The sequence below is a fragment of the Osmerus mordax genome, chromosome 1 (genome assembly GCF_038355195.1).
Source record: "Osmerus mordax isolate fOsmMor3 chromosome 1, fOsmMor3.pri, whole genome shotgun sequence".
NCBI classification, from domain to species: Eukaryota; Metazoa; Chordata; class Actinopteri; order Osmeriformes; family Osmeridae; genus Osmerus; species Osmerus mordax.
This window is the reverse complement of record NC_090050.1, coordinates 3,170,944-3,187,138: the sequence shown is the minus strand read 5'-3', so window position 1 is coordinate 3,187,138 and position 16,195 is coordinate 3,170,944. Positions and strand designations below refer to the sequence as shown.

Here is a 16,195-nt window from a genome sequence, read left to right as displayed (position 1 = left end):
CCATAGATAGATGGTGAATTAAACAACATTTAAATTAATCTAACCTACTGAAAGTTAAATGAAGGCCAAAATACCCGTATTTTATTTGTAAACCTAAGGTGAAGTATTTAAATATGTATAAGAGAATAAAAAGCTTATTGAGTCCATCCATCAAGTAGCCTCATGAGAATATAATTTTACCAACAGAGGGCATACTTTAACTACTAACGGCATTATGAAGTTGTCCTATAGGCCAGGGCGTGATGTAATTGCGAAATACAATTCTATAATTATAAATATTATATATGTATTAATGATATATAATTCATAAAATATAACCTACCTAATAATTTTCCTTAAAATCTCAAGTTTTTCAGGATTAGGGAATCATATTTGATATATTTGAAATGATTCTGAGATCATTTCAGCACTGCAATAGCACAGCTATTGATTTACATTAAGAATTACATTTACGAATACAAGCTATGATTATGAATGATAACATATGGAGTATCACTTACATCTCTCATATAGTAATAAGGAGTCTGTGTACCTCTGGAAACACATTCCTTTTCAACTTGATATTTGGATATATAGATGATATTTGTCTCGGTACCATGAAAAATATAATGGAAATGTTTAAATACTAATCAAGCAAATAATACTTTATTATATTTTATACTAAAAACAACTCTTTACAAAAATAAATTATTGACAGGCATTTTTTATGGAATTCCTCATACTAAATTCTAAAAGGTTCTGGAGATTATTACCAAAACCCAATAATGTATGACCAGAAACATTTAAATGGTGGTTGTAACTAGTACACCTACATTGATTGAAAGGAAATACAGTCTGCTTATTTTGTTTAAATATATTATGGCAGATAATTAGTTTATGACCATACAACTGATGCTGCAACCTTGACATAGCAAAATAAGTTCCCTTAGACTCAGACACTAGTCAGTCAGAGCAAATTTCCTTTTTAAGCAGTCCCTTCAAGCTTCATAAACAAGCAGGGAGCTCCGGCTTTAAAACACACCAGCCACTGGTATCGCCTCCATCCACTCCATCCTGAGAAGCAAACAAGAGAAAGCTCCTTTGAACGGCCAGGCCCTTCCGATATTTCACTAAATAAGGCAGGCTTATCGGAGTTCCTGTCATTTCATTCTCCTTCCCAAACATCCCGAGCTGTGCTGTGGCAGTTGCAAGCCTCAGCCTGCACATTCTTTTCCCTTGTATGGGTAAATGCCTTGAACTGGGACGGCTCTGTTTGGGACAGCCTGGTGAGGTGATTGGCTGCAGCAGAAAAGGGAGGGGCATTCACAGGCTGATGCTTTGAACAACTTTTCAGTGGGACTGCATGCATCTTCCTTCTGTAGTGAAAGACCAAGAGAAAAGGTTTGTAAAGGAACCCCAAATACAATTACCTGAAGCCAAGGTGAGATGGATTAATATTATTGTTTGTCTTTTGTAGTACTTTAGAGGAAGAGAAAAAGCACTGCGTTAAAAAAATAACTTTAGGTAGTCAGAGTCTTGCAAGTGAGTCAGTAGTGAGTGGCAAAGGAGAGATGATGGAGTTAAATAGTTCACCCTCCTCTAAGCAATACCCAAAGTCACCACCCCTGGCCTTAGAATCAGCTGCTGATCAAGGTAGGGCTCCAGGATTCTTAAAATGTGGGTGGGAAATTAAGGCTACACTCAAACTCTTATCATGGTAGATTAGACAGGGGTATTTTACCCATTCAGATACATTTTATTTTGCTCTCTTTCTCTTGTTTGCAATCACACATTCTGAATCCTCAATTGTAATTCACTTGTCATTATGTAAGCTTTTTGTTTTATTGAAAGAAGTAATTACATTTTAGTGTTTGGTTTTGGCATTCTTTGGGTTTGGCTCTGGAGTGTGCGGAGTGTTGATGCGTGGTCAGAGGTTAGGGTCAATAGTGATGTTCTGATGACATAGGTCTATGTGCACTTATGTGTGTGTCTGAACCCTAGCTGACAGAAGGAAGGATATACAGCTTTCAAACGGATACAAATCAGGCAAAGTACAAGTCATGGTATTTACGAGCCAAATGTTCAATTGAGTGATACCAAATCGAGTTCACATTTAAACATGAATCACTGGTCAGCCAAGGACAGTACATTTCACACCAGGAGCTTGAGTTACTAAAAATACAGCAGTAGCTGTCAGAGTGAGATTATGTCTTATCTCTGGAAACACATACTCTAAACATTCACAAAAATAATGATATTTTATGAGAGAACAATACATGAAGGTAGACTATGTAGACATGAACTGTAATTATAGTGAGTTTCTAGATAAAAGCATGGAGCGTATGAAAGGGGCCAGGGGACACATTAACAGATCTCTTAAAGAGAGACTCAAACAGTCAATGGTAAACAAATACAAATGACAAAGAACTAGCAAGTGAAGCAAATGACAACTCTGCCATTGCAGACATTAAAAGAACAAGTATCCGCCTGGTGTAGATATATATTTATAGCCTTACATTATGGGTGGAGGACATCAGCGCAATGTTGTACAATATGGAAATTGTCATCTCCGTTCTTTTTGAATGCACATAAAAAAATTGTTCTAAGGTTTCACACTTTGTGGCTTTATTCTTTAATGTCTTACGGTACAGTTTAGTAGCTGATAACTCTAGACACTGGACTGCTTTGCATTGGAGATAGACCTAGGTGGAATTGTGGCCTTGTATTGAAGTAGACGTTTGATACTTAATTTGACGGATAGCACATGGAGAAAGACTGGCCCTTTCAAACAAACCTGATAAAGAACCATTAGTCAAACAAGCTTGCACATATTTACTTTAGGTACAGCATGTGAATCTTTGTAATATCAAGAAGACCCTAACCATTATTATTTGGCAGAGGATCAGTCCACAAAAGATGGTTTATACACTGGAAATAAACCTTTACCGTGTAAATAATAATACTGACTATTATTCAGTTGGAACAAAGTGGGTAGACAGAGCTTTCCATTTGTAAAGGGAGGTAAACCATTAAATCACCCAGTACAACTATATTATCATTTGCCTGAGAAACCATATTTTTGTCTTCTATACTGAAGCAATACAGTGTGGACACAGAATTTGCTATGATTGAGGTTATTTAACTGTGAATAACATGATAACCAAGAAATCGGTAACTACCAGAAGGGGCAAAAATACATTTATTGCAATTGTTTTGTATTTCCTTACATACATGCAGAATTACAGTACATTTATCTATCCACAAAACATATTTAGCTGTGTGTGTAAAGGTCCCTCCAAGTGGATGCTCTAGATCACCAATGCGACAGTAACTTGTTATGAATGATATCATACTTTGTAATTGCTCTTTTTAGAACTCCAAATGACTCAACTGTAATTATAGTTCCGATGTATTCTGTCCGTCATCACTGAGAGAGCCTGAAGCTACGTAACACTGGGCACTCACATAGTTACTCAGTGACATGAGATCCAAATTTGAGTGACAAGCCTAATTTTGGCAGGTTCTTAAAGAAATACAGTAATGTTTTTACTTACTGTAGGTAACAGTTTCTACCAGATGTAGCCTGTCTTCAGTATATTGCTGAAGCAGGCTGAAGATCTAGCTATCGAAGTCTGGAAACAATACCAGAGTGAGAGAGATAAGCAATTTAATTTGTGGTGTAATATATAGTCTCATGACAAAATAGATACTATTTCTAATCATTAGATACTTACTTACATAAGTGATATGATGCTGTGTATACTATTAATCACTTTGTACTTTCAATCTCATCAGCAGTTAAAGCATCTGTGACATGCTACATGAAATGTTATTTTATGTCAGAGTTGACTAACTGAAATACCAATTAACTGTATTTGTTCAGAATTAGGCTTAATAACATCCTTAATACTGGGTAAATAAACACACACAAAGTATCCATTTGATAAGTTTGAAATACCTCAAACGAAATGGCTCAGCTGTGAATGCAGGTAGAGAGGAGTCTCAGGTGATTCATACATACATGTTATCACCAATAACATCATCCCAGAAAAAGTTTTTTATTGTATTATAGTATTGTGCACAGGTATGTATGGGTGTTCAATCTTGCTTAAATGAACAAGTCCAGAAATAGATCAGCATCAGGTTTAAAGTACGCAGCTGTATTTCCTGACTTGAGCCCGTTTATATTTTGGAGTGAATACTGATAAGTCACACATGCACTTACTGTAATTCGTGTGCACAGTTGAATAATGAGTTTCATCTCACAATCGCTCTCTCCACCTATCCTTTCCTCTTTCACTCAGACACAGTGACAGAAACACACTAGCAAATATGGACCAAATATTATATATCAATAACACAAATAAATCATAATACATTTTTGTCAAATCATTTGAAATGTAATCTAGTGTATGAAGTACAAATCCTAAAACGATAAATTTTATAACTGAAGATGAGTAACATGGTTGAACATACTTATTTGGAGAGCAATATTTAATAATTTGTGGTTTGATTATAAACACGAGGCAGACTGTTGACATGAGTTGTTCCTACATTTCTAACAGTAGAAAGATTAACTAAATGTGTTGTTTTATGTAATCGCTCATACTCAAAGGCACTTTTCCTTGTTGTGACACAAATTCTCCTTGTTATAACTCCTGAATGCAGACTGTATTACACATCAAGTTAACGTGAGGTAAGAAAAGAATGTCTAAGCCTGGAAAAGTCATGAAGATTTTTTTGCCTTGCATATTTTAGGAATGCCTTAAATAGGAGTCTTTCTGTAACATTGAGTATCAGTATGTCCCATTGTTGAGTGATTTCTTTGTGATGTTTGGCATATTTTGAAATAAGTATTTTAATCGCTACTGTAACTAGCCAGTCCCTCGACAATTTTCACTGACTGTCCTAACTTTCAATATTATCTGACCTCTAACCTTTGTCAACAGATCCATCCAAACCGCCACCATGTCGAGCAAACGCGCCAAGGGAAAGACCACAAAGAAGCGCCCGCAGAGGGCCACCTCAAACGTCTTTGCCATGTTTGACCAGTCCCAGATCCAGGAGTTCAAAGAGGCCTTTAACATGATCGACCAGAACCGTGACGGCTTTATCGACAAGGAGGATCTGCATGATATGCTGGCCTCTCTGGGTAAGGCACATGTCAAGGGGCTCCTATTCACCCTATTGACTTCACGAAAGTAAGCAATTGGTTAGTGTAGTAGAATCACCACAGGAAGTAATACAATCTTCCACACTAATAATACAGAACATCCTGCTGTAAAAAAATATTATTCATACTTTCATTGTTGGTCAACATGAGCACCAAGACTGAACTATCAGACTAACTACTCAACACCACATGGGGTTCTTCATAGGCAAGAACCCTTCGGATGAGTACTTGGAGGGGATGATGAGTGAAGCACCGGGGCCAATCAACTTCACCATGTTCCTCACCATGTTTGGAGAACGACTCAACGGAACTGACCCAGAAGATGTCATCCGTAATGCCTTTGCCTGCTTCGATGAGGAAGGATCAGGTGAAATACACTCACAAATCCAAGTCTACATCTAGTTTATAGAATATCTTTGTCATTGTACAATGTACAATGAAATATAAGGCAATCCTCCTCAGGTGCACTGAATAAATACACAAGTTTATAAAATAAGATAAACATGTAAAAATATTTGTGCAGTTAATGATCTGAGTAGAAAAGTGGGCAACCACTAAACAGGAAAGTTGCATGTTACTCTTTAAAAAAAGAGAGTACACTAAGAAGGGAAGGCTGTATTTCAAAACAATTTGCAGAGGGTGGTGGATCAGGAGGCTGACAGCTTTGCATGCTCCGCAGGTGTGATCCACGAGGACCACCTGCGAGAGCTGCTGACCACCATGGGAGACCGCTTCACCGACGAGGAGGTGGACGAGCTGTTCCGTGAAGCTCCCATCGACAAGAAGGGCAATTTCAACTACGCAGAGTTCACCCGCATCCTCAAGCACGGCGCTAAGGACAAGGACGACATGTAGAGGACACATCTCTGACAGCTTCACATACGTGAGCAGCTGTGACCCTAACCTCTTGAGTATAGACTCGGGGTCAGGTAATATCGGAAATTAGTCTGGTTTATCCTGGTCAGACAGGAGGACTGTCAGGGGTTCTACTTCTGACAGTATTCCATCATGCCAGGCAAACTCAGTGAATTGTATAAGAAAATATTTTAAATTGCCTTTTTAGTTTCGCTAAAATGTACAAAGTGTGGTCTATTGAAGCGTGGTGCATCATGTCTTAACATTTAGGTGCATTCCCACAACATAAAAACAAATAGCTTTTATGTATTCAAATATGCGTGACATTATGTGCCAAGGAAGCCAAGTTGTCTATTGAAATACATCCAGAACCTGTATGTGGACATCAGTGGCTACTACTAATAAACAGACCTGCAATCACAAATTCTCCCTCTGCATCTATTATTGAGCTATATCATGTTGAGAAAACACCTATACATATGTATAATGTTTTGACGAAGCAGGTAATGCCATAATTTACCTTAATTGTGTGTATCCTTTCACTCTACTAAAATATGACTGTATGAAGTTTCTCTATAATTTGTGAGATGCAGAATGATTAAGTACATTGACCAATAAGTAATATTATGAAGGAAATCAAACAGTATTTTGTAAAGTCTGTTCATTTTCAACATTGGACCCATAAGAGACAATTAACAGGTGTGAGACCAACATGGGCCAGCTCCTCACTTCATTCCAGATGTTTGTGTATATCCTGAAATATTCATGCATTCAGTACAACTGTCAAACTTTTATAATCCATGAAAGAAAATAAATATTTCCAATATGAAGTACTTCTGTATGTTTCAGATAATACAAACACTTGTCTTCAGGATGTCCTCCAAAAAATCAGAATAGTTTGAGGACTTAAAAACATTCAAGCTACAAAGCAACAAGACATGTTAAGATTTGTAAAATTGTTTCCAGAGCTGTAAAATTGTGAAGGCCACCCACACTTAGTCTAAAATGGCAACAGCACCCTAGCTTTACCTTCTTTGCAAATACTTCAAGGTGTCTAAAAGGGTTTGATAACACAAAAAGCAGGTGATCCTTGAGACTTGCTATGTGCAACATCACAATATTGTGAAGTGCCTTCTATTTTTTCCATTCATCTGGTGGGTGGGTTCTAGTCATGACAGTATAGCTTAATGTAGTTTTGTATCTGTCTACAGTAGAATAAAAGAAAACAAGTGGATAGACCCTTACTATGAAAAAACAGAACTTTTATTTCTCTGAAATGCATGTACAAAACACATTTAAAGTTTAAGGCATATATTGCACAGACTAATCAAATTCTATGTAGAGGGGGTATGCTCCCTTAATCCCCGGTTTAAGGCACAATAGCCAGTTATACTGTCCAAAGCACATCAGCCATGATTCATACAACCAAATGTCTAAATACTTTAGAATGCATTTGGTCTTAGAGATGCTATATATTGCATTTTCCAAGACATTCATGCAAAAAAACAAAAATAGCGTGACCTTGATATTTACATGCGTTTTCACATTGGCATCTATGCCCCCGAGTTTTATTCTGCATCTAAAATATGTTTCAAACCCTGCCTTTTCTAAATATTATTTCACCTTTCCAGTCTAGTCACAGTGGCGTACATGGTACTGAAAACAGTTGATTGGATTGTTTGTGTTCTATACAGTATCTACCTAACATTTACAAACATTCTCTGCTTCGTGTACAGTATGACCCAAGCCCGAACCGTCCTTTCCTAACCATGTGAACATTGAGGTATATAAAGCACGTCTAATACTGAGTACCTGTGAGACCAGGCTTCCTCCTTATGAACAAAGGACTGCTCAATATCAAGACATGAAAATCAAATATGAATGAATATCTGCCTTCAGTCATTGAGGACAAGGTGATCCATGCTCGTTGTCTAGCTAGACAAAACGTTACACAGGATTCCACCTTTCCCTCTAGTTTTACCAAGCATTAGATAATAAAAACGAATAAAAATGGGCCATGGTTGTCAACAACATGTATGGCACTGGTAAACAATACAGGTGAGATAGGATTGCAAGTTAAAGCTATTTTGACTGGCCTATAACGACAACATAAGAATCACAGCATCAATACAGTATACAGATCATGTCATACCTGGGCCTCCAACTGCAGATCAACGTAACCACTTGTGTGCACCTGAAGTATTGACATGTTATGTGGTGTGTAACCTTGAATATACTTTTTATATACTGTTAAAAGGGATGGTTGGGATTCTGAATGAAATGGCCTAATTACTTTAGATATAGTGGGCTCTCAAGGTTCCATTCCTTCAATACATAGGCTGTGTGAACAAAGTTTGTCAAGACACTCGACATATCCAAAACAACACCTATAGGCATTTCCTTAAGACATTGCGGTTTAAATCAAAATGAACAAATCATATGGTTCCAATGTTCAACAACGGGGAAAGTTGGGGACTGAATTGTTAGTAATTGGGTTGCATCCCTAGAGGAAATGACACTGAGGTCACTTCACAGCAAATCCCTAGATCGTAGCCAAGTGTTTTTCCCCCCCGTTGCCACTGAACTGATTTCTGCAACAGCAGCAATGTGACCTTTTACTTTATCACACACACACTCTCACAAATACAGAGTCCACATTATACATCCACATTAAATACACCCTGGAAAATCATACACAATGCATTAAGACAGCACAGAGTAACATATATAAAACATTCCTTTTTCATATATACATTGAGAATACTGCTTACCTGCTAATAAACCGTTTTGGAAATGGGAATGGATAACAAAACCACCAAGGTAGATTGTTGTCAAATATACAAGTGGGGTTTTTCTGAATCCATCAAATTCAGAATCCATGCAGGCTCCTGAATCAGAGTAGCTTTAAGGCAAACAGAGAGGAAAGTCATAAAAATGGAGAGAGATCACAGACACTGGAGTTCACCTGTGCAGTGAGGCTAACTACAGTACAGCCAATTTCCCTTCCGCACGCCTCTGCCACACAATGAGAAGATGGTGTGGGGAATAGGGTGGCTGTGGAATGCTTGCAATTTAAAGCCAGGCCAACGAAAAAAGAAAATCTAAAGTGCACAACTGTACAGGAGCATGGCTCTGGAGTGTCAAATAGAAAATGTTCACAACTTCTGCTGCAGGCCACCTTTTTAGCCTTGAAGGGAATGGTTGACAGTCTTGTAAATTGTCCCCACTCTATTTAACCAAGTCCGATCCTGCTACTGAAGACGCTTCCTCTGCTGGTGGTGGCTTCTAGACAGACCAACTGTACATAAAAAGAAAGTGTTTGAAAAGTGGAATTTAAAAACCATCAAAAGACTTGTTGTATATACCATGTGTCGTACATCCTGGAACGCTACTTGATAAATCATGTTTTAATGTTTTACACAGGAGTAGCCTCCTTGGTAAAGTCCTGATAAAATATGGCCAAAAAGTCCTCAAAACACAGTCCTCAAATCAAATGTTTTCAGTTTTGAGTTGTTGATTTAGGAACAGTTTGCCAGAATTCCGATCGCAGGCACAAGGTTTAGCCAGTAGACAATTGTAGTCAATCTGCCTCAGTTGACCGTTTCGCTGACAGCCCGTATGGTGTGCTGTGGCCCCCACACCGTAGAGATTGGCATCTGGACAGCTTGGGGGGGCTGTCGGACATCATTGTGGACCACGCTCCACACACTGGGGATGACCGGAGGGGGCCTCTGGCCGCTGCTGCTCGGCAAGGGAGCCAGGGGCTGAAGGGCAGCAGGAAGCTGGGGGGCCAGCCCCCGGAAAGGAGCAAATGCTGGAGCTGGAAACCTGGACGAGGCATCATGGGCTGAACTTAAGATGGGGACTGCTGCTGGGGTACAGGTGGAAACGTGCACTGGAGCTAGGGTTTGGGTCAGGGCCACTGTAGGAGCAGAGACTGGGCTTGTGGCTACAGTGGAGACTATGCTTTGTAACGCATCTTGGTCCAGGGTTGAAACGGAACATGTAGCTGGCAATGTGGCAAGGGATGCACTTGAAGCCGGGATTAACACTGGTAACATGGAGCTACAAGTTGTTGCATGGACAATGGTTGGGGTAGGGGATTGTATCTGACCCAAGACAGACATTGTAGTTGGCAATACAGCTGGCACTTGGGCAGTGTTCAGTTGCATCTGGTTCATGCATGAAATAGCCTTTTTCACTGGACTCCATAAGACTTCACTGAAGGGGATTGGAGACAGTGATTGTAGTGGTGTAACCAAGGCTGATCCTGGAGACTCTTTCACTGGAACTGAAACTGGCACCAGAAAAGCTTTCTCTGAAGAACTTGATTCTCTGGGAGAGTTGGTCCCTTTATTACTGTCCTCTGGCGGGGGTGTTAGTCCCATGTCACTGCCATCCACGACCTGACTGGCTCTCGAAGCTCCTTCTGTAGCCGTGCTCTGGCTCTCCTGGAGCCTCTTCACGTTCTCCTGCTCTGCGGCCCTCTGCAGCGCAGCATCCACCAGCAACCTCAGGTCACTGAAGTCGTGCGTAGGGAAGAGTTCTGGAGGAGTAGGGGGAGGGGTATTAAAGAGCCCTCCCGGGTGGTTAGCTCCAGTCACCCCTTCACCTTCATTATTCAGCAGGACTTGCGTATCCATCCGCATCAGCGCTTGGACCGACCCTTCTGGGCCAGGGTAGCCTGCTCCTGTTAGGATGGCCGTGGCAGTGCTGCCCAGCAGACTCAAGTCCAACATGGGGCCAGGGCAGATGACAGACGGGCGGGGCGGTGGAGGGGCAGAGGACGGGCTTCCAGGTAAACTGGCTTCGCTGGCTCCTCCTGTGGATGGACGCCCCTCACCCCTGGAGGCTCGTCTAGAGATGGTGAACTGGGTGGGGTCCTTGCCGTCCTTACGGAGAAGGTCAGGAAGGAGGCGCCGCCGGGCATTTATAAACCAGTTACAGATCTGAAGGAAACAGGAAGGTTTAAAGATTGTCGTTGGTAAACATATCAACTGCATTTAATGAGGCTATCTGATAAGAATTAACCCCCCCAAGTTATTAATCATTTGCATAAATAATTTAATGGAAGAAAGTAGTACATTATGAAGCCAATCCTTAAATTTGAATTAACACAACACACATTTTCTCTGCCTGAGCAAATTAGGAGTGCTGTAAACAACATCAGATCTCATCAGTTTTCTGTTTAGCCATGTCAAGACACTAGTAATTAGCAGGGCCAATCACATAACTAAGGGTTAAAACCATTTTCATTTAAGGCTAGATTTCTAACAGCTTCCACCCGCACAGATCACCATCGACTGCACTGGCTACATCTCTGCCTGTCCTGCAAGGGGAAATCACGTCCATTCTGTGTGTGTGTGTGTGTGTAAAGGACAAAATAGAAAATTACTAAATGTGGTGTGAAACGGGAAGGCTGGGGAAATATCATACTCAACTGTACAGTGAAGAGTAGTTCATGATATTTGAACACAGTTTTGTTCCTCGGGACAGCCTAAAGCTGAGATTTTATGGGAATCTTATGACATATCTCAATACATTTTCTTCCTAGTAGCAGATGTTTCTGCCAATTCAGGTAGAAAATATGACTTGCCAAGTCAGTCAGGCTGATGAAAATGTATATCCTATACACTGGAATAATGTAGCTCAGTCTGGGGAAATGTTTTGGCTATGAGCACATGTTCTGCCAGCTTTCATAAGGGTTGTCCCCATAAAAAGTTCCACTGTAACTAGCAAACCTTGTGTTTTGATTTATCCCTGTTGATGCACTTCAGTGAACTAGACTAAAATATGTACTATGAAAGTATTTAAAACAAATTACCAGATAATATACCACATAAGCCCAGCATCGAAATATAAACATGGTCCACTGGGCCAGACGCAGTACTAGTGCAGCTTCCTATACTGAAGTACCGTACAAGAGGGAGGCTGAGTGCTCGTCTCACCTGGAGCACAGAGAGGCTAGTCTGGCCTGACAGGCTGACCTTCTCCTGCTCTGAGGGATAGGCGTTGAAGCGGTGCTCGTACAGCCAGCTGCGCAGCACCTGTACCGCCTCCTTGGGCAGGTTGCCGCGACGACGGCGCTTGGCAGAGCCCCTTGCTCCTGATAGGTCGAGGGGAAAGCCATCGTCCTCAAAGGGGTCGCTGTCCGACATGGTCCAGGAGAACTCCTGCTCTCGAAGACGCTCTTCCTCCAGAGCTGAAGGGGGAGATGACAGTGTGAGTAACTGCTGAATTAAATGATTCTCTGTAGATAATATACAACTGCCTGATATAATGACCACCATAGATCGCACCATCCAACTATAGCCTAAGCAACAGCCATTCCAAAGATTTATGCTGTACAACTCAGATTAAAATAAGAAAATCTTGTTTGGGTTGGAATTGAAGCAAAAGGTGCAATATCTTCTTGTCTAGAACTTTGGTAAATTCAAAATGGAGCATGCATCCTGGGGGGGCAGGCCAGGCTGTAGAATGCAGCAAATGTATTTTCCCTTGGGTGAAATCTGACCCCTGGGGCAGCCCCTGGTCGCACAAAGGAGATTGTGTGCAAATCACCCATCTCTTGCAGTCGGCCTTAGGAGTCTTGACCATGCAAGAGGGCTGTTTTCACATTGTTGGGGTCATTTAGCTCAGACATTATGGATATAATATAAGTATAAACAATGTATTCTTAGTTGGATCATTAATGTGATCATGTTTTTCCACAGTAATTATGATATTAAGTTTAGCTATGAAAGTAATGTTCTGCACATACTTCCACATGTGACCAGTTTGTCCTGCTGGGATAAGAGTTCCTGTTACACATGCAAATCCAATTGAAAATGTAACTGCATATAATCTTGTTTCTATGAGAAATGATTGCCTACATTTTACACCTACTGAGCATCTTAAAAGGAGGCAAGTTCATTTCTCTAGTAGCAATTATCTTGGATTGCTAGATAGACTGACAAAAAATGATTTGTTTTGCGCGATCAAGAAAGAGAAAATATAGTGCTATGTTTCTGGGGGAAAAAAGCTATACTTAGCTAAAAGATCGCCATGCGTTGACACTCGTCAACCAAAGTTCTGCTTACTAAAAGTACTTTTCTGGATAAAGCTCAATCATATTGTGGATACTGTGGTTACCCCTAAATCACCATGATGGCTCGACGTGGTAAGTAGCTATAACCAACTGGCTCTGAACAAAAGTAATGACCAACCTCAAACTTAAAACAAGGCTAGCTAGCTAGCTAGCCAACACACAATGGCTCGAAATTCGAATCAAATTTCGACTCAACATTCTTTTCAGTTTCGCCTTGTGGTTTTCCGTGTACAACCTCGTTTTTTCCCACGGTATATTCATTCTGATTGATTAGCAAACAACAACAAAAAAGCCGCTATTATAACACCAAGTTGGGTTGCTGAAGTTCTGCAAGCAAAATCTTGAGTTCACATCGTGTTTGCAAGCATACAAAGAAACCCTGAACGCACGCCCTTGCACATGCATGACTGTTCTCTGTCGCTCCGCCAGATGGACACCATGCTTCCAAAGATAACTAGCTGGTTAGCTGTCCCTCCAAATTCAAAGACAAACACACGCTGCATTTGCTCGTAACGAAAACCACATTCCATTTAAAAACAACAGTCAGACACACTAGGCTCAGAGACAGGCTATGGCACAGCGATTATAAACCTCATAATTTAAAGCACTGCTAAATTTAAATATACCTCGTTTGATAGGTTTCATTCTTTGTTGATGGCTTGGTTGAAAACACGCAGCTGTCGAAGTTCCTTGTACAATGTGTGCCCCCTGGGCCAAACGTTGACACAACGGGATTTTATTTCCAGATTATCTAGGTATTGCACGCGGAGTTATATTTTCACTACTTCAGTTCCTCTTTCTTGTAGCATACATGTGATGTTGTTTGGTGGAGCAATTTCTTCCCATTGCGTTCCCTTTGTGGTCACATAAAATTATTTGTGTGTCGCTCGGCTCTTTACCTGCACGCAGCAACACAAACTCTTTGCCAATCTGACAGTCGAAACTGGATTGATCCCGCCTCCGGTTCACTCGCTAGCCAATGACGACGTTTTATTCCCAGTAGATGGGGTTGTGTCATCATTGCTGGTTGACTGACAGGAGAAGCATTTCATTCAAAATTCACTGCAACACTTGACTGAAGAATGTTAGTTTTCCGACATTGCAGAAATTCCAGGTTTAGACATCCGCGCTTTTGTTTTGACAACGTTTAAGGTTGACCATGTAAATCGTGTCATTTAATCTTCGTGGTCTAGTCGGCAAATGCGTTTATGTAACGGATACTGTATTGTTACATAAATGGAATAGAATACGAGCCATCAGAAAACGATTGTGGTGGATTACTTAATTAAATGTTACGGTAAATGGTAAATGCTCAAAAAATAGGGGAGCCCCAATGTGTTTTCGCACGGTCGTTCATTCTTCTGATATATGCATTCTCTTTCTTATGCAGGAATTTACTCTTTAAAAAGAAGTGCCTGTGGGGGAGACCGCTTGTTCGGGTCTCAATGCATGAGACTGTATGCCCAGAAAACATTGTAAATGCACCATAAATCATGGCTACTATAAGAAAATGGCTTGCAGCCAAACAATCTACCATCATCACATGTCATGGAAAGTCCCTGAGAGTAAAATGTGCCTAGCAAAGGCAATGATTTCAAGCAATGACCATGATAAACATCTTGAGAAAGTATTATGTGCATTTTATTGAATGATACTTCTCTTGATCATACATGATGTACATATTTGAACAAACAAGCTCTCAGAAATTGTATAAATAAATCTACAGTATTGTAAAAGATTAATTCTTGTCATTTGCATTTTGTTCTATTTAAAGCAGATTATTTTGATGAGAATGTAGGGAATTAGGCTACATTTTTGCAAAATGTTCATGTTAATCCTAATAACATACCAGTTTACTAAACTTTTGTATTGCATGATATGAGTTTAATGTAACCAGAGTAGATATTGACTGGAACCATCATGATTTTAGGAACAAAACATCCATTCATTCATATCTATCTCAACATTCTATACTTAACTGAAAACCCAGACACACAGTTTATTGATTCTTTTTACAACATTATCAATTGCAGATAAATCAATTAATCATCAGTAAAATATGTGCTTGTTTCATAAAATATTAATTATTATAGTCATTTTTGCTACATTTTATATCATGTGGTAAGAACATTGGTGCTCCTGCACCATTTCCCAAACATAATTGACATTATAGAGAAAGGCAGACAATACAGTGAAAAGAGACATCTTTTAACTAATCAAGCCAATGGACCAGGAACTCAGATGAATTGTTACCAATTAACAGATTTTTCTTCGGGTACATTACATATTAGACAACCCAACAAGTCACTTGACTTGGGCTAGCCGTCAGTTTGATGTACAATAGATCAATACAAATTCTCTTGTAATTGATTTACTTTCAAAAACTCCATATCAAGAACAAGTAAGAACTAATATTGGTTGCCCCTGTGTGAGTATGATAATTTAGATAAAATTGAAAAAGTAAAATTCAAGAAACACTAAATAACTATGTGGCTGATGGTTTGCCACATTAAACCTAATCGTCATCACATAATGAATCGGCAGAACCTTGGAGTTAAATCTGTTCTGCTACAAATTAAAGATAGCAGTGTTTTTACACATCAAAAGAGTAGTAAGACTAGTTAATGTTTCTGCATAGATATGAGACTTACAATATGGAGAGTTATGGGACATATATTTTGACTCTAACATACCTTTACACCTCACAAAGCATAATGTATATCTAAATTCGAATTCAATACAGAAAACTGACAACCTTTTTTAAATTATTGCAACAGAAACTGATACTACTGATAGTTAAATTGTGACACTAAACCAGGTTAGACTTGGATGCTAAGGCTTTAGAGGAGTCAGCCAGTCACACCACTTACATGTCCTTCTAGTTAGTTTCCGAGCCAGTGACATGGTTCAAACCAAGGCTACGGACTAATTTGTTTAGATTGAGCTAAATAATCAAGGACTTAAAATTAAGTTCCAGTGCAGGTACAAGAGATGTGCAATATCAGGAATGTGTTTACCACTTTCTCCACTGCTTTAATGTTCACCATGTCAAGTATCTTGATTCCTGGTAAGGAATCACATCAACATCAAGCTGCAATCCT

General features: G+C 39.7%; 2 protein-coding genes across 3 annotated transcripts; one reads left to right on the top strand and one right to left on the bottom strand.

The window, feature by feature from the left end:
• The first annotated feature begins 1,322 nt into the window (after positions 1-1,322).
• myl9b (myosin, light chain 9b, regulatory) lies at positions 1,323-6,431 on the top strand. Of its 2 annotated transcripts, none has more exons than XM_067238167.1 (4): positions 1,323-1,420; positions 4,929-5,131; positions 5,358-5,519; positions 5,832-6,431. In XM_067238167.1, exons 2-4 carry the CDS (start codon positions 4,948-4,950, stop codon positions 6,005-6,007), a joined length of 522 nt encoding a protein of 173 aa, XP_067094268.1. In that variant the 5' UTR covers positions 1,323-1,420; positions 4,929-4,947; the 3' UTR covers positions 6,008-6,431. The 2 variants fall into 2 exon arrangements, with proteins under 2 accessions (XP_067094268.1, XP_067094259.1); XM_067238158.1 differs by having other exon boundaries at positions 1,360-1,380.
• Positions 6,432-9,597: 3,166 nt separating this feature from the next.
• Positions 9,598-13,848, bottom strand: LOC136948210 (uncharacterized). The gene is made up of 3 exons (XM_067242489.1): positions 13,721-13,848; positions 11,956-12,209; positions 9,598-10,956 (listed from the first exon to the last, which is right to left on the bottom strand). The coding sequence occupies exons 1-3, from the start codon at positions 13,737-13,739 to the stop codon at positions 9,598-9,600; spliced, it is 1,632 nt and encodes a 543-aa protein (XP_067098590.1). The 5' UTR covers positions 13,740-13,848.
• Positions 13,849-16,195: the final 2,347 nt, after the last annotated feature.